General features: G+C 37.3%; 1 protein-coding gene across 2 annotated transcripts in view; it reads left to right on the forward strand.

Moving 5' to 3' along the window:
- Positions 1 to 24,541, forward strand: part of GABBR2 (gamma-aminobutyric acid type B receptor subunit 2) — a 456,372-nt gene that overhangs the window by 225,687 nt on the left and 206,144 nt on the right. For both annotated transcript variants that reach the window (XM_074546963.1, XM_074546956.1), the window contains exon 7: positions 257 to 493. In XM_074546963.1, coding sequence (XP_074403064.1) covers positions 257 to 493 — 237 coding nt within the window. The remainder of the gene's footprint in view (positions 1 to 256; positions 494 to 24,541) is intronic.

Here is a 24,541-nt window from a genome sequence, read left to right on the forward strand (position 1 = left end):
TATACGGTGAGGCAGTACAACTGCTTTCAGTATCTCTGTCTCTTAGTTCTCCTTCCTGATCTCACCAGCAGTTTTTAAACCAAGCAATACATGTTTCTTGAATTTTATTTTCTTTCATAATTTTTATTTTGGAGGCCTTTTCTATATTAGTTATGCACATCTCTGAATTGAAGGGTGCAGTTTGAGGTGTTGATTTAGATTCAACTCTGTAAAAAGTTAAGTATTGAGGTAAAACTGAATTTTCTCTCCTCTGTAGACTCCACAGCAGTATGAAAAGGAATACAATGCTAGACGTGGTGATGGGCAATCCAGCAAATTTCATGGTTATGCCTATGATGGAATATGGGTGATTGCCCGGACTCTACAGAGGGCAATGAATTACCTGAATGCCACCAACAAGCACCAAAAAATTGAAGATTTTAACTACTCAAATCAAAAACTCGGCAACATTTTTCTGAACGCTATGAATGAAACCAGGTTCTTTGGAGTAACGGTAAGTCCTCATCAGATAATTGTGGGATGCAGGAGGCTTGTGATTTTGTGTCAGTAATTGAAACAAGTATTAAATATTAAGTACTCTTGAAAAAGAGACAGAATTGTTTATTTCATCTATTTCAGAGCTTCCAGTTCCACTTTATATTAAAAAGTAATGCCTTGACAGTCTTGCTCATTACCTGTCTTCAGATGCCAAGGGATGACACTGTACAATTCCTCAGTTATCACATTTTTAAGCATGAATGTCATCCGAATTAACAAATCAGAGTAGTCTCAAGGGAACCACAAGTTTTGCAAGCTGCAGTGACCTTTTAAGGAAATTTTTTTAGCATTTAAGGAGTAGCTGGAATGTGATCTGAGAATACATATTTCTGTCCATCATTTAGGTTTGGAAATAGGCTATAGTACACTGTCTCTAACTCCAGTGCTGTACATCCTAGATATTCTTGCAACATGCTTCAGTTGTGATTTAAATTTATTTATAATTTGTATTTTTTCACAGTCAAGTACAAAGCATGCTCACATTGACTTAAGAACTGCTCATACACAATAGTATCTTCATTCTGATTTCAATTGTACAATTGCAAACCCCTAGTTTTTTTTGTTTTTCGGGGTTTTTTTAGAATTTATTTACTTTCTTCTGCTTTTTAGCAGAGTAAAACAGGCACTAGGAGTGTGGTCTTAAAGCTTCTTTATTGCTTAATTGAATCTGAGGAAACATCAGTTGGAAGTTAGTGGCGCATATGTGTTCAGGAGTGTGCAGACCTCACCAAGAGACATGAGCAGACTCCATTTTGGGGAAAATGGTCTTTGGAGTTTGCAATATCTGCAACAAGGAGCCTACTGGAACATGCTCTGTGCAATATGGCTAGATAAGGAAAACAGTGTTTGAAGAAAAGTGCATTTCAGTGGTGCACAGAGGGACATCTCCTTGCAGCAAGAGCACGGAGAAGGCTGGAGGGAGCTGGTGAAATCCTGTCCCCATATTAGAACAAACTGCCTTGGATATCAATTAAGATCTAAACTCGTTGAAGTACCAGAACTAAGGTTGTCATACATGTCAAAAACTGGTTCAAGGAGGAAATGCCTGCACAAATACATCAACAAAGTGTAAAAGCTCAACCTTTTGGTGTCCTTGTTAATTGCTGAAAAAGCTTTCTGTGATGTGGTACACCAATTGAAACTAATTCAGAATTTCTAAGTAAGAACCAACCACATGGTAAGAAAATACTTGTATCTAGTTGCTTGCACAATATGAATTTTGATTTCTTTTACCATGAATTAGACTGAAAGTTTCAGCAAAAGAATTTTTTATTCCATTGTATCCAGAGTAGGACTGGATCTTTGATGAAGCTTTCAGACAGTAGTAGCTATGAACCAGACTCTGCAGGGACTCAGTTATATTTGCCCTGCATTATTCCATGTACGATATCTATCAATAGGCTTGACATTGAATATGCTGTGTAGTTCCTTTTTGGTTTGTTTTTGGTTTGATTTTTTCTTATCCTTTTTGCCTTCTGTTTAGTTTTGCAGACAGTTATGGTGAAATTGATAGTTTTCATTAGCATTGCTTAATTACTCTTCACTGCTTCCTCTCCAACAACAACAACAAAAAAACCCAACAAAATCAAACCCAAAAAATCTAAAATTGAAAGAAAGCTCTTTTTTACTAGTTTCAGAGACACCAGCAAAATCTCACAAGCGTCCCTTTAGGGAAGGAATGAATCAAAGCTTCAACAGCCACATTCAGCTATGTTTACTTACTTTATTGTCTCATGTATAATGGTTTTCAGAGAAATTACTGCACGATTATTCACTGTGTTTAGTACCTGTCTGAGGTGCTTGGTAAAATATTTCTCTTTATCATTGTTCAACCAAATCATAATGACAAATGCAAAGCCCAAATCTGGTAATTGCAAGGATCATGCTTCCTGTACCTGTAATCCGCAAAAACATTTTAGTGAGAGAGATATGGAGAGAAGAAAGTCTATACCAACTATGCTTTCTTAGGGCATAATTACAACACACAATGCTCAGGCTTTTCCAGACAGCATGAAGAAAAAATAGTTTTAGAAGAATATTCTTAATTTTGCATTGTAGTGTTCAGAAAGTTGAAGCTGAAGGAGCAGAATGATTTTTACCAGAAATACTTTAAAACCTTTTATTCTTCAGCCTAATAAATTGCTGTCATTTGTAACCTAATTTAAAACTTTCACTGGAATATGATTTTTAAGTCTTAGAGTGCTAAATCTAATTTCATTTTTTCCCCAGAATATTTCTTTTAATAAAAATTGTTTTACAGTCTATTTTTAAAAACTTTTTCTAAACAGGAAAAGGACATTCCTTTATTCAAGATTATCTGTGCCAAATATAAAGTGAATTTTGGGAAAAAAAAAAAAGAAGAAACAAAAGGGAGGCTAAATCTTATCCATATTCAAAGACTCATCCAATAATAAACTATGTTGTTACTTGTTAGATTAGAAAAGATAAACAAGAAGCTGTAGACAAGAATCTAAAACTGGAAAATCCACTAAGTAGCTTTTTCTATGCTTTCTGTGAATATGATATCAGAAACACTGTCATGTCATAAATAATAAATCCCTTTACCCAGTTTTCATTTTCTTTGAAATTATTTATAGAAGACAGCACCATTGAGTGGGGAGAGTGTTGTGGAATTTTTTAAACAATTTGGAAAAGACTTAGGATGAAGTGTGCTGGTTCCTAATCATATGGAATATAATTCTTTCAACTTTCTGAGTTTCTTTTATTTTTTGAATTTTTAAAAATTTTCAAGGAGGCAGCATTTAGAAAATAGATAAGGCTATTTCCCAGAGACTTGACATGACAAATCCTATTTTTATATAGCATCATAAACGCAGTACAAAATGTTATTTATTCTAATTCTGCTGTCAGAAATCTAGTGGAAGGGAAATTATGGATATTCCTTAAATATTCCTGTGGGTTCTACTCTCTTTCTGGATTTTTTTTTTCTGAGCAAATTGATTTCTTCTGTTATTTTGCCTTCATACTTATCAGACTTATAATCATGTTGATTACCATATAAATTTCTTGTGTATTCTCAATACAAAGCAGGAAAACATTAAATTTGGTGTTTCATCAGAAAAGAGTAATACAGCTATCTGCTACACTTTTAAAAGATAAACTGGATACTGTTTTACAGGTGGAACATGATTTTGTGATGAGAAATGCAAAACAAAAGACCTGCAGGGATCTTCCTACAGTTTTGTTAATCTGAATGTCCTAATTCTGGAGGACATTCAGATTCACTGGTGTTGGCCATTTTCCAATTGGATAAGGCATTCCATGGTTAGAATGGCCCCTCTGCAATGACCAGCTTTCAGGAGTGCTTCTGATTTGGGGCTGGCTTGGCTTTCATGGTGTGCATTTTTCTAATTTCCTTAGTTATCAGAGCACTTGATTGGCTATAAATGAGAAAGTTGCTGAAATTAAAAAAAAAATAAAGGATTTTGGACTTTTTGTTCCCAGTTAGAGACACTTGTAGAAACTAAATGCAACACTACCCTTGTGATTTATAAAGTGCCAGGTTCTGTCTCCTTGCTAAATATTATCCTCTTCTCAAATACTACACATGCTTTCTGATAACTTGAGTGTCAGAAAATGGAAGAAAAGAGGTGTTTACACGGGTTTTTTTTTTGAGAGAGTTCAGATGTCTGAGGAGTTCCCTGATGTAGTTGGTAGAGGCACTGGAAGTAATTTAGATTTGCAGGATCAGCTGAAGTCTCTGCTGAACTGTTACTGCTTTGAATCAGTACAGAGTGATAAAGTGATGGGAAAAAATATATGTCTGGGAAATATATATATATATGTATTTCAATTCTATAGCTTTTTTCAGCATTCCACCTATAACATGTTCATCATGTATGTGTGAAAGCTGAGGAGAATTTTCCACAGAGTCAGGATTATTCTCCTAAAGCAAGAGGGTTTGTCTAAGGGATAATAAAAAAAAAAAGAAAGAAGAGTCAAACTTTATTTTGTTAAATGCTACCATAATATAGCTTGGAGGCTTTATAATTAGAGAAGAATTAGTGCCGTCTTCTCAGGATACCAAATCAGATTTATTGTATACCAAATCAAAATCTGTCTAGAGAATAGATGGATTTTGTTTTAGTTTGTTTTTCCCTTTTTTCTTCTCTTTGTAGAGACTATGGATGACTACACAGTAACTTACAATTGCAGCAATATTTATATTTGTTAGCAAAAAAATGTTGGTTATACTTGGAAAGATGTCATAGGATGGTTTATGTTGGAAGGGACCTTAAAGGCCACCTAGTTCCAACCCCTCTCAGAGCCCCATCCAACCTGGCCTTGAACACTTTGATGGATGGGGCATCCATGATTTCTTTGGGCAACCTGTTCCAGTTTCTCAGCACCTTCACAGTAAAGAATTTCTTCCTAATATCTAATTTAAATCTGTCCTCTTTCTGTTGGAATCCCTTTACCGTTATCCCATCACTACATCCCCTTGTAAATAGTCACTCTGCAGTTTTCTTGTTGATTCCCTTTAGACACTGCAAGGCTGCCCTATTAAATATCACATTTGTTCTCAGGGTATTAGAAGTTTCTTCTGGTTCCATGGGGGAGCCAAATATTGGGAAAAATGCAGTGCATGTCAGAGGTTTTTTTTCATTCCTTTTTTATTCAAAACATGGCACCATTTTTAAAAAATGTTTTTCTGTAATTTTTTATTTGCTAAACCTTTGTCACTGATGTGAAGTCATGAATGTTACCATTCTCGCTGATTTGTTCCTGAACTGTTGCAGCAGGGTGTTCTGCTTCTTGCATTTATTGCTATTATCTGTTACTGTAAATCAAGTTTCAAAATTGGTAATTTATTTCTCATCCTTATGACCTTCTATTATTTCTGCATAATGGAAAAAGAATTGCAGTGGAGGAGTGAGAAAATTAAATTCAGTGTTGTCTTTTCCTTTTATGTCAGCCAGAGACTAGCACAGTAGGATAAAATTCCATCACAGTAGTTGCTGCACAATTGAAACCACAGCCATGAAATAGCTTTCAAGTCTGTCCCTGGCATCCTGCATTTGAATGGACCTAGTCATATTTCATAACTGGAAAAATGCTTATTTATATGAAGTTTGCTTTGTATTTTGATGCTGATTATTTCTGAAGATTTATCTTAGCAGCTTGCCTCCAATTTCCAGGCTTCAGAAGCCAGTGTGCTGTACAGGAATACAGGATGTGCTAGCAATGGAATAGGAACAGGAGAAAGTATTTATTTCATGTCATCCTGGAAAAATAACATACCCAAGATGCTTAAATTAAAAAATGTGTCAGTCTTTGGCAGAGAATCGGATAAAATTAGCATGGACTTCAGCAGGATTAATTTATCCTTAATATGGGAGTCTAACAAATATTTCTGTTCATAGCATTGATCAGTAGGGCTAATTTTGCTTGGATGGTTCTGAATTATTCCTCAAGAGCTATTTATACCTGCAGTTAAATTCTCTTTGTTGGCATGGCTGAGGTAGGGTGAATAGTAAAAGTATTGTGGGGAGGGCAGAAATTTCAATCAAACAATTTCTTGTTAATATAGAATAGAGCTTTAAAGGAACATTTAATTTTATAAAAAGGGTGGGGGGTAGAGGATTAGTGTGCCGTGGAATACTTAACACTATAAAGACATCTGTTACTGAGAAATGCTTTTGAATGTTCAATTAAATTTGACTTAATTTTGAGCATTTGAAAATTTCTTGTTGGACATTAACCATAATTGGGTGATTTGAGGGAGTACAAAAATATGGCAAAACACATAGTCAGGAAAATCTATAAATGTATGCACACACATGCACACACTCACAACCCCACCGACTCTTGGCAAATCTCAGGTTTTTCCTACACCTGACCCTGTGACTGTCACCTGTTCTGAATTTAATGCCTTTCCATTTTTCAGAACTTGATTCCTCTTAGGGCATTTCTTGTGTGGCACAAAAAAGAAAAGCACTTGGGATCTGGATGTGTGCAAGATCCTCTACAGATCTTTCTGGTTTTCTTGAACCTTGAATCTCCATTTATCTCAGAAGTGATAAATATGGTGAATCTCTTACTTCATTACTCCCTCCTGACTTCCAGTAAATTATCCAACTCCCATGAGCAAGTGAGAGCAGTACAGTGGGTTGGTGAACTGATTTGCACTCTTTGTGGCCAGTTCATTTAGGAGACTCCTCAAAAGAGAGAGCTGCTAAACTAAGCCATCAGCAAGTTTGCATAAGGTCATAAACAATGTTTGCTCATTAGGAAAATTCATTGCAAATATTTTCATCTGCCAACAGTGTAAAACTGCATACAAAAGGAAATACTAACTTTTAGAAATGATATCTGAAATTAACTGTGACATTTCAAAGATTAGCCCTCAAGCTAATCAGCAGTTGATGATTTAATAGTTGTAGTAGGTGTCAAATAAAAAAGGCTTTTGTCTGAAGTTGTAGAACACTTACTGCAGCATCTGTCATTTTAATAGCTGGCTATTTGATGAAAATAAATGAGCAACATACATTTATAGAAAAGCTAGTAAAACATTTTCTGGCTGATATCTCTTAGCTTCCTCTGCTTTGTATTTAATTTTGTCTGTATCTAGACAGTATTTAACATAATGCTTAGTATGCCCTAGAAGTTGCTTTGTTGCTGCTTTTTGTACAAAGAGTGGAAGTCCCTACAAATAATAAAGAAACAAAGCTCAAGGGAAGGTTATTGCACTGTCTGAGTGGTGGTGCAGGTTTGTACTTCACAGGATAGCTCTCTTCAAGCTTCTAAAGAAAGCAAGTGCATTTTGTAGTACCACAACCTTGGGTTTTTTTCTGAAGTGTGATTTGTTTTTTAGCTACATGTTTCTAATCAACCTTTTGCTTATATGTTGGGATTGCTTTTTTTTTCTCTTTTGTTTTGTTTTTCTTCTGTATTCCTTGAATTTGAAGGATGAAAAGACTAAAGAAAAAAGTTAAATCTATGAAAGCTCTGACCTGCTCTAGATCAGCAGTTAATCTGGGAGAGGGCATTGATGGTTTTAACGCAACTTTTCAAGACAGTTTATTCCTTTGCCAGTTGGATTTGTCTGAAATCCTTACAGAGGGCTCTTCGAAAATAGCAAGATACTGTACTGTAAGAGTGGGCAGTATGTATGTGTTGGAAGGCAACATGGAACTACAGGTTCTGATGTCTGTTGAATAAGCAGGACATTGTTTTTCTTGATGATGAGATAGCGTTTTGTCTTCTGCTTAGTCATAAGTACTGCTAGGTAGATTCCTTTGCCACCTCTTCATCATCTGTTGTGGTGTGTTTTTAGCTTCCGGGTCCCTTTCTCAGGTGTGCCAATATTCCCTTCTCTCTTCCCCCTCGCCCCTTGCTGAGTGTGCCCTGTCAATCAGGCTAACATACCAGCAAGGCGTCGGGTGGTTGGTCGATTTCAAAGGATGCTCCTCAGGCCTGGGGGACATTGGCCCGTGTAGGTGTCCCTAGTCCCTTGAGACCCTGCCCCTTTCACCAGGTTGGTAGCTCACCTGTCCCCTCCCCTTCCCCTGTCCTCGAGCTTAAAAGGTGAATCAGACCATGTGGCCGGATTCTGGTGGAGCAGTTGCCCCGGTTCAGACCTCTGTAACCATGGAATAAACATCTGGATATAACCCTCCAGCAGAATCCTCTCCTTTTTCTCTTCACCATCGCCAGAAGCTCTCTCTCCTGAGGTAAACAGAGTTCCTGACAAGCCTGGACTTGCTCAGTGCCCTGCTGCAATCTCCAGCAGCCAAGGTATCTCTGGGGTAAAGCACCACAGTGCTGCCTTTGGCCCAGCAGCGAGGGTCAGAACTGGCCCAGGCACCATCTAACTGGTAATATTGGGATTCTTATTCCAATAATCATCTATCAGAAAAAGAAGGAAAAATGTTATGTGCCTTCTATCACTGCATTAAAGCTCTCTATCCTGCTGCAACAAGTTGGGATTTTTTATATGAGAGAAAGTCTTGTGTGCCTAGTGAAAAAGGGTGATAGGATAAAATTCTACAGACATTTATGGAGAAATGTCCTTGCAACAAGTGTACCATTGAAATGTCATCTCCTAAAATTATAGAAAATCTGGAGTAGCTCCATCCACCTGTACTGTGACTTCAAACTATGTCAGTATCTTGTAGCATGGCAGATGACACATCAAATCAGTGTGGATCTCTGGTGACGATCCTGTATCAGCAAGAAAATATCAGTACCTCTCTTCATCATGTACAAGTCCATAAAAACAGTTCAGGCTTTGCAATATATGCTGTAAGAACTGCTTTGACAGAGTCTCCCTTGCAATAATTATCCAAAATGAAAATGTGGTGAGAGGCATTTGGTGTTGACAGTGTTGCAAATTTCTAAATTTCTCTTTGGAGTTTCTCCATTTCTGTCACTGACTGGCAGGTACAACACCCCTAAGAAGGACTGAAACATTGCTGTAAAGGGAGATGCAGAAGGAAAGGGGAGTGTGATGGAGACGGGAAAGTCTAAAGTGCTTTAGCTGCGCTGGGACCTGTTGCAGTTCTCGGTAGCAGTTGTAGCACACAGTGTGTCAGTCAGTACAGCAGCCTAGCAAACAACTGTCTTGAGACCTGTGATTACGTAGCACAGGTTAAAATTATTCTAAGCCCCTTTCAAGTAATGTCTGTAAAGAAGGACTGCTCCTTCCCCAAGAGAGAAATAACTTGAGTGCAGAGGGAACAGATGAAGTGTCAGCAGGGTCTGAGTTCTGGGCGGAGAGGCCCTGGAGAGGAATTATATCCATAGCTAAGTCCCCAACCCGCACACATGCTTTTTTAAGAACAGTGATTCTGGAAAGGAAGACTGCAGGAGAGTGTGTACTTAGGAGAATATAATGGGAAGGCAAAACATTTCCTGGAAGGCTCTTTTCTCATCTGCATCACTGAACAGTTCTGAATTTCCGGTCTCTAGTGTCTCTTGTTCTAGTTCTGATTTGTTTATTAGTGCTCAGAGTTTAATGAACATCTTACCTGACTATGCGTTTCCTGAAATTGATTTTACTGTCTTTGTTGAAGAGCAGATCAGCAACAGATTTTGTCAGTTCCACAGAATTGTGTCCAGATAAGCCAGATGTTCATGGACCACGTGTTTAGTAGCTGGGCCATATAAGTGTGTACTAGATGCAGCCTGATGGTCTTGAAGAGCCAGCAAGGCTCTTTTATGGTTACCAGGCAGATGGTGTGTGACTCGTACAGGTGCAGGCTGGTACAGACACAGCTCAACCACCATACTGCCAGGTGTGTATTTGCAGATGATCCAGTGAAGCTTAGGCAAAAAAAAAAAAAAAAAAAAAAAAAAGACCAAAAAAAAAAAAAAAACCACTCAAAAAACCCCTATGGATTATGGACATTCCAGAGCAACATTGTTTTTCAGAGTCTACTTATTCCTGCATTTGGTGTCCCTAAGAAGTAAAAAAAGATGTACGGCAAATTAAGAGTTGTTAACATTTATGTCTGATATGTCTCCATTTGAAATTACGAGCGAAGACATCTTATACGGGTATTTCCAAGCCCTCAGGTGCCCAGTGGTTTGGGGATGAAAACCACCAAACAGAGCCTTGAAGTGCAGCATATTCTAGACATCTTATATGGATATTTCCCAGCCCTCAGGTGCCCCAGTGGTTTGGGGATGAAAACCACCAAACAGAGCCTTGAAGTGCAGCATATTCTCTCAGTGGGCACAGTGGTCAGAACAGCAAGATTAGGTATCCTGCATCAGCCTCAGTCTGTAAACTCTTTCCTCAGGGCTACATCTGATTTATATCCCTTCCCTCCTAGAAGAGAGCTCTAGAGAAGTACCTGGTTTAGCTTAATATTTGGGATGTGAATGCTCTTCTGTCATGATTCTAGAGTTAAAGAACACCATTATTTTGGAGTTAACATATTTTAGAAACAGTATAAAACTGAATTCCTGAGTGCTTGAGGGAATTGCAGTTCTTCTTTTATTTTCCACAGGAACAGATGTTAGCCCTGCTGCCTTGGGATTGTTCCAGCTCTGGTAATTCTGTTCTGTGTACCTAAAACTCTCACTGAGGTTTCAGATGGATGAGGAAGTTATTATTTACTAGGTTTTCACCAGGACTCCTCTGGGACAATAAGTGCCATAAATATGCAAAATTTTAGTATTACTGTTCTCCCTTCTCTAAGTAGACTTTCATTTTATTATTACTTCACTGTAAAGGCAAAATATAATAAGATTTTGTTGTTTGAGCCTCTTCTTGTTTCAATCAGGGACAAATCCCTTTTAGCTTCATTGTGAGCAGGAGGCAGTTCTTACCTAACAAAGTGCTCTAATAAACAATTTGAAAATATAACTCAAATCCCTAATATAAAATCCTTTTTGCTCACAGAAAATGTAGGAGAAACTTCTTTTGAGATGCTGTCTGGAATTAGTGGAGGTATTTTAAGAGTGCTGATCAGGTGTATTGCTGTAAGTTAGTAATGAATGATTAGGCTCAAGAGCTTGTTCAAGTGCATTTGGAGAATGTGTTGAGTGTACTATATGGAATTACACAGCTCAGATGTCAAATAAATGTGAGTGATTAAAATAATGGGGTGGAGTTTAGCAATTTAAAAATAATATCTAGTGATGACTATAAGAGCCTGTGACTTTAAGTACAGATCATGTAAATGTTGAATGTTTTGGCGATCAGTTGTGCTCATTGTGTGTATTCTTTCGGATCAACAATGTAATTCTTCACTGGGTATCAGATGGCTGGGAAAATGAAACATGGAAAAAAGATAAATGAAAAACCTTGAAGCATACAAATAATATTCTGAAGGCTGAAGCAATAGGAAGAATATTCATAAGCCAGTTTGTTGAAATCTCAAGAATGTGTTTTCTACCATCTTTGAAGAGTTTTCATCATACTACTCCAAAATCTTCTCAACATCTGCTTTTCTTGAGCATTTAGAGACTGAGCAAAGCTCATAAATGATAAATACATTTCTAAATGTGCTTAGATCTGAAAGCAGGTTCATTTAGTAAATAAATTCTGAAGTATAAAATTAGTTCTAACCTGCCTCTATTTATCCTCTACAGCACTGTTTTGGATACTCTAAGAAAAGAAATAAAATGGATACATTTTCTATGACAGTTTTTGTACCCCATTTACAAAGATCTATTGATTTAGGTTAATTGTACTTCTCTCCATTGTTGAATAGTTGCTTGGCAAACTTTAATTTATGTTCTGCTTTCATCTAGGCTACCCCATCACAATTTTAAAAAGCTTTTTTTTAAATGAGCCTTTTTTGTCTTCAGTGATAGTGACCCACTTGATGTTACAAGAATTAGAATTTAGCATGATGGGAATTTTTGTATGCACCTAAAAGCAAAATTTTCCCTTGGGGAATACTTTGCAATGTGACATTTTTACTTTATAGCCGGTAAAAAAACTCTTAACTTTTAAAACTGTATTTATTTTAATTCTCTGTTCATACTGCAGAACCTCTGAGTTTTTAGCTTCACAAATTAACATATTCTCCACTGTTGTTAATCTTTACAGCAGCTCTAGGCAAAAATATTTCTTAACTTGAAGATAGAATTCTGCTGAGTGTGAATCCACCTGCAGCAGCGTTAAGAGTGCTGTTATTAGCTGACTTAGCCTGGAAATGCTCTGAGGTTGTCAGGTCTGATGTTCAATAGATTATATTTTCATACATCACTGCTCGTCTTTTCTGGCAGTCATGATTTCTATGAACTAGTTCTCTTCCTTGGAGAGGTGCTCCAGTTGCAAATAGGATTCTTGGAGCCTGCAAGCATTTTAGGGAAACACAGGAAAGTTAAAGTATTACAATGGCATTTATTGCAGCTAAATGCACAGTACATTTTCAAGCAGTTTTCTAGTATTTTTGGAGTCAGCTTTTAGAACTTCTGTATTTGCTACTTTCTGCTCTTCTCCCCACCATCTTCTCATAGGTTTTCTCATCTGCTGCTGAGGATGAGTTTGGCATATTCTGGCCTCTGCTAGAGCCACATAAAAATAGTTATTTTTTAGGATATCATAAAACAAAAGAGATCTTCAGTAGAGTAAATGGCATGGTAGGATTTCCTCCTTGGACTTCTTAGCATAAACATTTGGAAGGTGATGAAGCAGAAAGAGCAGCAGGGCCCTTGATGGAGCCTCTTCAGTACAGGACAACATGCTCCACTTGGGCTGCATCCCAGCTTCAGTCCTGCCATGACAAAGCAGGATGAGACCAAAGGCAGCACTTGGAAAAGTAAAGTGGGCTGCCTTTTAGTTTGTTGGGATTTTTTAATCCCAAACCACCTCATTTGAGCAATTTGTAGGTAATTCTATTTTACATGTTTCAGAAAAATTGTCCTAGGATTCTGATTTCTACATTATCACCCACTTTATATCTGGTCCATAGTGACACCTGAGGTTGTTGGCACGTGGACCCAAAGCACTGGACAGGAATCAGATTCTTCTCTCATTTTTTATGAATAGTATTAATCAAGTCTGTGACCTGTTGTACTTCACTTGTGGAACCTTTCAGTGTTACAGTAATTTTTCCAGTATTGTAATTTATATTGACCTCAGATGCACCAAAACTTATAACCATGCCTCCTACTAACCTGTCAGAAATCAGATTATCCTTTTAGAACATGGTCTATAAAGAAGTTCACACATCACTCTGGTGTTGTTACTTTTAACAGCATCTATATTTTTAAATATCAGCCTCCAACATCTAGCCAAAGCTTCATTAAACCTTATTGTTTCTCCTAAAAAATCTTTCTGCCTTTCATCCAAGAACTTCTTGAACTGCTTTGATGTTAACTCTCATGTATGTCGCTAAGAGAAGGAGAGCTGTACCCAGCTCTCTCACTTACGTGTCATCAAACCTTTTTGGCTGAGTGACCCTTCATCCTGAGCATAACCTGCAGAGTCTCTGTGCAGTGCCACTTATTTAATATCAGTAGGTATACTGATATATAACAGGTAATTAGATGAAAACAACACAACTCTAACCAAAACAGTATAATTTGAAAACAAAGATTGAATTCACTGTCAAACAGTATCATAGATTGTGTAAATAAAGCTGTCCAGGGCTGATGTTTCATCATCGCTGCAGAGGATGCTCTATGAGCTACTTGGTGACATGGAAATATGACTGTAATACTGAAAAACTGAAGAACTTTCAAGAGTAACTCAACACAAATCACAAGATTATAGAGAATTATTTGAGGGAAGAGTGGTTCCACAATAGCATATTTAAAAATTAGCATGGTTTTCCATCTGTGATGGATTGGCATAGGAGGTTTTGTCTGCATAGATTAGCTATATAAGAGCCAAGACTTGAACTTGAACTCTTTGAAAAATCAAGGTACTATTTTATAGTTTGTAAATTCTACACTTTTTCTACCACGTAAATTGTGCCTCAAAAACTACTGGTGAAATTCTTCTGTCTTTGGAATTTCAGTTCTGCCTCATTCATCCTGGCTGCTGAATTAGACAGCAGTTCAGTCGTTTTTGACCGTGTAGTTAGGATGATGTTGTGCATAAGCAGCCATCATTATGAGTACTGCAGAGTAGCCAGAGCTAAAAGCCACACACCGGGACTGCAAAGAACATTGTCCAACAGTGAGAGATAGCAGCAGAGCCTGGCAATTTTTCCTCCCTCCCCTAGCCACCCCCAGTGAAGGACAGGGTCCTGCTCAATGCAGTGAAGGAATTAGCTTGTTGATTTCTTTGTGGAGTCTTAAGCACTGAAGATCTTCCCTCAGATGGCTTCCTTGTCCTGCATGCTACTGTTTGATTTGCTTTCTGATACACTGAGGTGTTGCTGCATTTGCCTGGTGACTACCAGGCATGGTGGGGCTACAGCTTATGTTGAGCTGCTTTGGTTAAAATGTTCTTCAGGAACTACAGAGGGGAGAGGAAGTTCCAGTGGTCAGAAGTGCATGTTTCAGCTGAATGTGAATTCTGTGAGGCAGAGGTAAACTTCTCTAGCCTGGAGGTTCTTGTTCTGCTAAACTCAGATGTTTGCTTCAGACCAGAGAAGCATGTGAGCTTGTCCAAAAGAGACTTCACTGACATTTTCTGTTAGATATTCTTATTCTTCACACTAAGTTTTATAAGATCATAGTTAAATCTCATAAATTTTATTATTGGTGCTTTCATTATGAATGACATTGAAGACTGGCATTTGAAACACAAAATATCAAGCTTGTCACTTAATTTCCTTTTTTTTTTTTTTTAATTACAATCTTTTCTCAGTGTCAGGCTACACAATTACGACCGTTTCATTGATATAGAAGCAAGGCAAACATATAAGAAAAGCAATTATGACACTACAAAATTTGATCGGGGATTAAAAGTATAAATTGCCTGAGGTAAGAACACATAGATCAGTTAAATTGCATCTAGAAATAAATCAGTCAAGCTACACATGCAGCTGAGGGATAATTGTTTGCTGGTCCCTTTGGATGAGTGCACAACAAACCGATACAGCATTAAACACCAGGTCACACACTGATTGCTGTGAGTAGACCTCACTAGTGTCACAAATGTTTTGCAAGGACCTTTCCATTGTAAATTCTGGAACTGTTAATTGATTCATGATTTTTTGTGTGTGATTTAAAAGCTATTAATTTTAATAAGATTTATTTTATAGCCTACTCTTTAAATGCAAAGACTGTGGCACTGTGGAAATTTGGATCTCTTTGCATCTAGATGGTGTTTTCTGCTAGCTTCCATTTTGAAGATTCAAGTTATATTATAGAGGCCAAAGAGCCACAATTAGTATTCTAGAAAAGATTCAATGCTCAGCTTTCAGCCTAATATTCCAGACCTATGTGTGTTAGTGTCAAGTTCTCCCTCTTGCAGAAAGTAAGGAGAAAGCTTATGGGAAGAAAGACATCTTTTAGTGGTTATTTCCTAATTGTGTACAGAAAAGCAAGCTTTCTCTCTGCTTTCAGTCTATTTTCCATAGCACAGCTGTTAAGTCCCAAAGGACACAGCAGGGGCCATTTCCCCAATTTGAGTCAACCCTTAGCCTGTGAGAGAGGGGAGGAATCCTGCTCCAGAACACTTCTAAAATGCATCTCAGCTGCTCCTGGGCTAAGAAAGAAGCTGTGACAGAGGGAACAGAAATCCCTGTAGATGTGGTTCAGAAAACATTTGGATAAGTAGTTGTTATGAATCATGAATATTAAGCGTACTTTCCCTTAAAACCTAAGTATGGCATCTGACTCATTGGGCTCATGAATTTCTGTAGCTATTCCTGCAAACAGCATGTACATGGATGGAAGGAAGGAAGGAAAATGTAACTACCTTGCCAATTATTTCTTTTCATGTTTGTGTTCTACGTTTGGGCATTTGGGGTTTTTAAGATCTGGGCACTTTAGTTTTCTGTTTTTTTATGTTGCACCAGTGAGTAAATGTCAGCCGTTAAAATGTTCAGGCAACTAAAGATGCAGCTAAGCACCGAGAATATTGATTTTATTGTGTTTCTGATTGAACTACATCTATGAAGTATTAAGAAAAGTGGATGACAAAATTTATGTATATCCTGATAATTATGTTATGCATCTTATACATTTATAGTGTGTTTTAGATAAGGATTTTGATCAATTGGTAAGCCGGTCAAAGGCTCACCTAGTGATGAGTGATAAAAAAATTATATTAATAAGAATATCATAATATATCCATATATTATCCATAATAATATCCATAATAATTAGAAAATAAACCTGGAATATCTTAAGTGTTGCCCACTTACAAATATCAAACTGCATATCTCTCTGCTGTAAGTTGAAGGAAAATGTAAAGTGAAGCCAAATGTTTAAAAATTGCGAATATACTTTCTCTACTTATACTTTAAAATATAAGGTGCAGAATAGCTGTCTTTCATATTTTCTTTCTGAAAAATATTTTTCCTGAGGCTTTCAAACTACTCATACTGGTCTGTCTGTTAAGCTCTGATTAAGCAAAGTGATTAAAAACACACTGAATATTAAGAATGAGTATTCCAAATGGGCTGGTGAAGGGCTGTGTTGAATCAAGTCTTTAAAGAATGTGTTCCTTGTTTTGTAGAGAAACATTTCCCTTATAGAGTTAATGTTTAGTATCCCCTCTTTGTGGAACTGTTTTACAATAACCCAAATGTTAGCTGTGAGAGAGACTAAACTTTGTTATACAAAATGTGAATATTATGCAAGTTTTAATGTACATCTCAGTAAAATTAAAGGCATGTCAGGCTTAGGTTTTTCAACAAAGGCATGCCATCGCCTAGGGGCTTGTCATGGCTGCAAATCTAGTCTGTGACATGCTTTTCACTTCTCTGAGTGACAGGCAAGGCAGTGCTACCTACAAAATATAACGTGCTAAGGCTTCTGCAGACCGCATGTATTTCATGATCTTAAGTTATAGCAGAATCATAGAATATCCTGAATTCAAATGGAGATAATAAAAATGAAGTTAGTGTTTTGATTTTAGGTTGGCTTTGTTCTTTGAGGTCTGCAAACCATGGACTCCTTTCAGTTAGTCACAAAATGCAGCTGTGTGTGATGCAATCCCAGTGCACCACAGCAGCCGTATTTCCTCTTGTGTCTTTCATACCAACTGCATTTCCTCAAAGCTTGGCAGCTCCTGGCAGTCCATAGGTGAGAGAAGCCAAGAAAGAACTTGCTCCAAATGCCCTGTGTGTTCCTAGTATAATCTCATTCAGCAGCCAATCTCATATAAGAAAGGGAACAAGTGAAAAAAATTCTGAAACACAGCAATTCCTTTGTGTTTGAATAAGATTTTTAAGAAAGGAAAAGAGGGATGGCTATCTTTCTCTGTCAAAGTATTATTGTTTTTGAAATTTAAAAAAAATTATTATTTCATCCTGATAATAATATTTAGGCACTAATATATTCATAAGATTTATTTGTTTTTCCAATGTTATTTCACTTATAACAATGAGAAGAGTTACTTTGAAAAACCACAATCTTTTAGGAAAATGCAACTTTAGGTTCATGTCCCTTTACCTTTTGTTCACTGGCAGCCAAAATAAATACATTCAGAAATCAGATATCACTGCCTGACTTAGACACTGGTTGCAGTTATCAAATGTGGATGCTTTGCTCTGCAGATGCTGTGGTGCACAGCCTTGAAGCCATCCCCCTCCCAGGATATTCACCTTGCTACTTCTCTACAATTTCTCCTCCCCTCCAAGATGGCACTATCTTTTGTTCTCATATCTGTAGTTGTAAAAAACATCCTGCTGGTCATGACCAAAACTTGAAATCTTTATTAAAAATATATTTCTCCCTCCTAGCCTTTGTGCTGTGATTTAATCTGCAACCCCTGCTACAGTTCTTCTTTACCTTTGCAGGTCCTAAATGAAAAAGCTTTTTTGTCTGTCGATTGCCTCCTTCAAACATTTGTGACAATATCTCCTTTTACTTGTTATTCAGCCATTCTGTATAGATGGCAAGGTCTTAATCCTCTCCAGGAAATTAATCCCTATGTACTTAATTTGATTTAAATTCCTCCACCAATGCATATGTTAAGAAGTTATGTGGCAGTGAGCAGGCCATTGATTTAAATACTGTGATCTGAGAGAGGAAATAGTATTTGACATGTATGATGTTGGCAAAAGATGCTTTTGTGTTGTGGCTTTCTGAATTTTCCTTCATTAATTCACATCTTTCTGTAGTGGCAGTGTTTGTGTGTGATAGGAGCTTTCTCAATGTAAGTTATTCCAGAGCTTGCTCCAGACAGATGGGGCAGTTTTTCTTTTCTTTCTCACTATTTTCCGTCTTTGCTTTTAGTTTGAAGATTAGTTTGTTCAGATCTACCTTACCATGTGGTAAACACTGGCTATTTTCCTGTCCTAATTTCCACATTCCTGAAACGTGCATGTTGTTTTCACCTTAATCTTGTAATTAACTGCAGGGGGCAGGTACTGATGCAGGTGAGTACGGCTGGCCCCTTTCCCAGCCTTCCTTGGTGTAGTCTCTTTGCAGGTAACAAGGATGCCTTTACAGAGTATTTCCAGTTTGTTGGTCTATAATATTTAAAAAGGCAAGACTTTCAAGTGATTCTCATATTTGCTGTATAGTGCTTCTAAAATACACAGTATTTAGCATGCATTTTTACTCACTGATGGCAGGCTTTTAACACTAAAAATATGAAATATTTCTTTAAAAGTTGGATATTTCAAAATTCTCCCCAAAACTAGAATTTTTTTTCTCATTTTACAGTTCTGCATATGCCTGCATAAGGAAACTGGATATTTGCTTTGTTTTTTTTTTTTTTTTTAAGTGTGGATGAAGTGGAAACCACTTGTAAAATCTCTCCAAACCACAGAAGAAGTTATCAGGGGTTATAAGGCAACAGGAGAAGGGTGAAGCTTGTTCCTACCAGTTATGTAGAAAAGCTGAAAAAACATTGAATGCTGCATCTCTGAAGTTGTTGACAAACACTGTTTTCATTATCTGTTTGAAAAAACCTGACCTGATTTCACTGTAGAGAAAGGTTAAGTGAAGTTTAAAGATGACATCATTTGCAAGCCACCAATTTTTGAAGGCCATATATCCCCATCCTGCTAAAAAAGGTGAAAACAAGAAAAATGAAAACCAGATCGTGCTCTTCACTTTAGCAGAAGCGGTCATAACTCTCTTCAGATTAGCCATCCACGATATGGTAGAAGAAAAGATGATTCATCTTAAAAAATGGTGTCATGTTCTTATTTCAGGGCGGCTTTTCAGCTGTCCCCCATTTTGTCTTGCTGTTTCCTTTTTGATTCTCTAATACCAGCTAACCCACCATGCTGGGCAGCAAACTGAGCTCTGATGGGAACTGGGACTCGGGAGTAATTTCTGCCCTGACATTCATGGGGCTCTTTCTCAGTGTAGAGCTGGAGTAACCCAGGAGCAGTGGGCTTGGGCTGGCTTGTGTGACCCAGGGTACTGCAGCACTTGAGTCAAGCCTGCTCCAGAGCAGGCACCAATTCCCACTTTATCTGAAGACAGACTCTGTGATGGCCTCTAACAGAAGCTGCTGCATGGTGAGAGGGCTCTGTGTGAAGGTCAGGCACAGCAATCAGAGCTCTGTTGTGGAGCGTGTTTGAAGTGTAGCCAGCACATTTGAATTTGAATGCATTTTCTTACTGAGTGCATATTCTTATAACTGCTATCTGCATGATCTTCCTTTTCAATGAGTGGTGTTTCATGCAGTGTGTCTGAGTGAAAAATTCCTGTTTGCTGCACACTGAAATGAACAGCCAGGTTTGGCAAAACGTGAGAGCTTTTTCTGGATCTGATGCTTGCTGAAGTTTTGCAGTGTTTGTGGATTAAATGGGAAAAGGAGAGCTAACACAAGACAGTAGCTCTGTTGAATGTACTTTGCTCTGAGGAAATCTGTTGTTTATTTCAAATGTTGAGCAACAGTATTTTTGTTCAGTTGATTTTCTGTTTACATCATCAGGTAAAAGAGATAAGCAGGAAACAAAATGCAAATTGGGGAGTGTTTCCTACAATAGCATCCTTAGTTCATTACAGGGAAGGCTAAAGTTATGGATATATATATATATATATATATATATATCTCCCTGATAAGCATCATGCTGAGATATACCAAGTTTGTTTGACTGCATACAGTGACCAAACAATTGTGACTTTGCCTAATACACATAGAAACAAAATTAGGAGAAAGTTTGCAGCATTTGATGTACAGAAAATTTTAAAATAAAACTCCAATAAGAGGGTTTGCATTTGAAGAATACTTGTTTTTCTTACCATAGCTTCTGTAGATAAATTTGAAACTAAAGATGGTTTATCTCAAGCTAAAATTGGAGTTATTCTTTAAGGAAACCATTTCTGATAAAATGAAAATTTTAGAGAAAAATCCTGTAATACTGAAAGAGCATAATAGTTCCTAGAACATATTTGAAGTGCTGCGCTACTAGACTATCACAACATGGAATTTGCAATTATTTCATTAAATATAAACAATCAACATGGAAAATACTTTGTCTGCCATTTCCCTATTCTGCACCTATAAGTAATATTCAGTATATCTGTGATATGTGGAAAATTGGTTTTCATACATTTTATCTTACAATTTTTAAAACAGGGAATATTTTATACTCACCTGACCATCGTTTTCACTCATGAGGAGACAAAGATTTATCATGGTGCTCTTCAGCATGTAATATAGTAAGTTGTATACAGTATATTGTATACATGTATGCAGTAAATTGTATAAATTAAGCACATTGAATAAAGACAGAAGCTGCCTTATGCTTAAATTGCAGTGGGAATATTAGCCCCATGTGAAATGCATGATGTTTGGACAAAAAGGTTACAATGGCCTCTGATATCCACATGCAAAGTAGAAAGTCTTATCCTTCTCACTTCAGTTAGTAGGAAAGTTTATTTTGCTTAGCTGTCATCAAGAATATTTAGTCCATAATTTTCAATGGGGAAATTCCATTAATAAAAACTTGGTGGAGTGAGAAGTAACTCAACTTCTAGGAATAAATCTTAAAGATGTTCAGAGGCTCAGAAAATCTCTAAATTATGGTCTTTATTAATAAAGTAGTACATGTTCTGGATAAAAATAATCATCATTTGGATACATTTTGACAAGGAAAAAAAAGATTAATGCTTTCTTGAGACAGAAATTTGTATTAATTATACTTCACTGATGTCAGTAGAAGACTTCAGATATTTTCTATGATGCTGTTGATCAAATACTGGTTAGAACGACTGGAGACATGAATTTTCTCTCCAGACACCACCTTTAAATAGGATATTGATAGTCCTCTGTGGGTTAGATATAAAAAGGTTTGCAACTAGCAGCAACTTATCTCTGGATCCACTACTTCCTGTGTGCACTACATGGGGAGCAAAATGAAGTTCAGTCTTTGAGATGTATGAGTACGAGCACCGTGTCTCTTTTCAAGAGTATGAACAACCCTGGCAGAAAAGAGTACGGACACTGTGTCTTTGTCTGTCAGACAGACTGTGTCCACCCCGGGAGATAAGTCAGAGAGTGCTGGAAATTGTTCCTGGCTTTCAGCCACAAAAATTACTGTCAGGGGTTAGTAAGCAAAATCCCTTTTCTGAACACATTGAGTCAAAAAAGTCACATCAGCAGCAGTAAGCATCTCACCTCTCGTGCTCCTGTATATCCCCCCTGCCACATTGCAGAGGGAAGATTTCTGATGAGAAAAAGGAGAAGAGCGAGATAGATGAAGCCCTCCCTGTCTCTAGGGGTTACCAATGCACCTTATCTGGCGGATGGGAATAGACGAGAGAGAAATAAGATTGAAAAACAATGCTGCATAAATTCCTTTATCTAATGTGGACAGTAACACAGTCCAGCAGTACCACCTGATACCCAGATCTGCATTGAAACTTCCCAGTCATTTCCTACGAGTACCTCTACAGAGGGTAAAGTTTTTTCCAATGCCATGAGACACAGCAATATGGCCCTTCCAAGGAAGTTGACTTGGCTTATAGACTTCAAAAAAATAGTCTGGAATAAGTGGTATCTTCCTTATATAAGTATTCTAAGTTTTTGAAAACAACATAATTTGTATGCTAATAAGGTTTCCATTATTGCAATGATTGCTTTCTTGTCCATTAATTACGTATGCTTTGATCAGTCGGCATTAGTGCTGTGCATAAAACAGCTTTACAAATATTTAATAAATGGGTTCACAATATTAGTGTTTTTAAAGATAGTTATTGCTACAAATTAGGAGATTCCTTTTCCAGCTTAGAATATGAAGATAAATATGGTCTAATTTGAGAAGCAATTGTTAGCTGTTTTGCATTTATTAATTCCTTTTATGAGTGATAGAAAGAGAGTAGAATCTCCTTTTAAGTGCTATATCCTCATTCTAGCTGGGATTCAACATTGTCATATCACTGCAATATAGTGAAAAACATCATAAATATTCATTGAATGCCAGTGGCAGAGAAGGAAATACTTTCTTATTCTAATACCACTTTCATTTAAGATAGATGAAATAAAAGGCTTCTCATTAGTTATTTTGGGACATTTAATACTCTATAGGCATGCCATACACTTGGCCAATTAGCATAGATGATTGATGACAAGAATTCAAAAATAGAAGTAGCTGATTTCTAAGGGCAGCTGTGAGTACAGGGTTTGCTGCTATTCTACAGAGCAATGTACTTTGTCAGAGTATTAAAAAGAAATTTAGTCCCATTCCATTCAATGTGAGTGTGTTGACCAAGATAAGGAAAAGGTTATGATACTGGAGATAGCCAGAGAAAATAATGGAATCTGTCATTTGTCTTCCTTCGGGCTGTTTAGATATTATTGCTGTCTCTCCAAGAAGCCAAGCATCTGATGCTGGAATGCTTTAATTACAGAGGTGTCAGTGTGAGCTTCAGCTCACAGTGCTTATTTGGAACTTGTAGTGTTGGATCTTTTGTAGGAAAGTGAAGAGTACTGCATCTTTAAGCAATGGTTTCTTTGTTTTCCAGTGAGATCTCTTCCAAGTTTAAGGCTTCCTAGATCTTGAAGGTTTGATCTCTTAAACTGATAAGAAGGCTTTTGAGTATGAGGCGACCTTCTCTTTCCCTGGGAATAGAAAAACAGGCAAAGCAATGTCTGGGCCTCTGTGCTTGCCTTGAAAAATCTGACCTTAAAATCAGTTCAGCAGCCCTGCAGAAGAGTTTCAGCACAAGCTCCCTTCAGCACAAGCTGAGGTGCTGCAAACAATATTCCCAGTGGATTTACCCTGGCATCAGCTTGCTCAGTTGCTATTGCGCTGCTGGGGCTCAAACAGCAGTTCAGCCCAGCTGAGTATGATTCAGGGGTGTGGGGCTGGGAAGGGACAGAGGGAAATGAAAGCTCACCCTGTATTCAAATGAGTTCTGTCCTTTCAGAATGTAAATTTGGGGAATTAGTGTAGGTTTATGTAGGTTTGTTATTGTCTAAAGTATGCAGTTATGAGTTAGTAAAGGTTATCTCCTCTTTTGAGTGATATTCTGCCACCCTCAGACTTTTGATAGGCACATACACATTTTCTTAATCAAAATTTAAATATCAGTATTTTCAATATTTAGAAAATTGTTTTTACAGTTTCAAAAGTAAAAAATATTATTTTCCTTTCAAGCAAAATATTTTTAAAGTTTGAAAACTGAGATTAGCCTTTTTCCATGGGAAAAATGTATGCAGGTTTTTTCTTATTTTCCAGCCTTCTTTGTATGTCTTTTAAAATTTATTATTTTTTTTCTTTACATTGCAACTAAGTAAGGGATATAAAAATTTCAAATTCTCTTATGTGGTAAGTAAATGAATTGTGTTATTCTGCCGAATTATCAGAGGAGAGCATTAATCTACTTTAGGAATACCAGAGTCATTTAAAGAGAGCATAGGTGGGCATAGGTGTTGGAGGCTCAGAGAACAGCAGCTCAGAATGGTTTCTCTCCAGTCTCACTCTCAGGACACTGAAATTCAATCCCTGCCTCCATTCTGGAACAGGAAGTTCCAATACACTTTGTGCGTGAGGGACACAATTCAGACTGGCCAGGTAAAAATCTTCCTCCTGTATAAAACCAACCTTTGTGGTGGAAAGATAACTCATCTGTTTTTCCTTCCTCTCCCTGTTGCAGCTCTGAGAATACCTAGTCTGCTGAGAGGAGAACTACTTGTTCTCTGCACAAATATAGTTTAAATAAAGAACAGGGGAATCTCCTTCAAATAATACTGTGAGCCAAAAAGTAAGCATACGGCCAATAATAAGAGGAACCTGAAAGCAATAGGGAAGCTTAAAATGATAAGAAGATTCAGGTTCAGAAGCAGTCTTCTGATGGAAATGTTGGAAGTAAAAAAGGCTCCCCATACAGAGTTTTATAACTCCAGGAACTTAGATAGGAATACAGCCCCATGAAATGCATTGATGGTTAATAATTCCCTAATTCCTTTCCAGTTCCAAATTCACTCTCTGATTCTGCCTGCACTTCTCTTGAAGCAAGAACTGAGAGCAGTACCTTTAAAATAAGTGCAAAT

The sequence above is a fragment of the Zonotrichia albicollis genome, chromosome 1, assembly GCF_047830755.1.
Source record: "Zonotrichia albicollis isolate bZonAlb1 chromosome 1, bZonAlb1.hap1, whole genome shotgun sequence".
Lineage (NCBI taxonomy): Eukaryota > Metazoa > Chordata > Aves > Passeriformes > Passerellidae > Zonotrichia > Zonotrichia albicollis.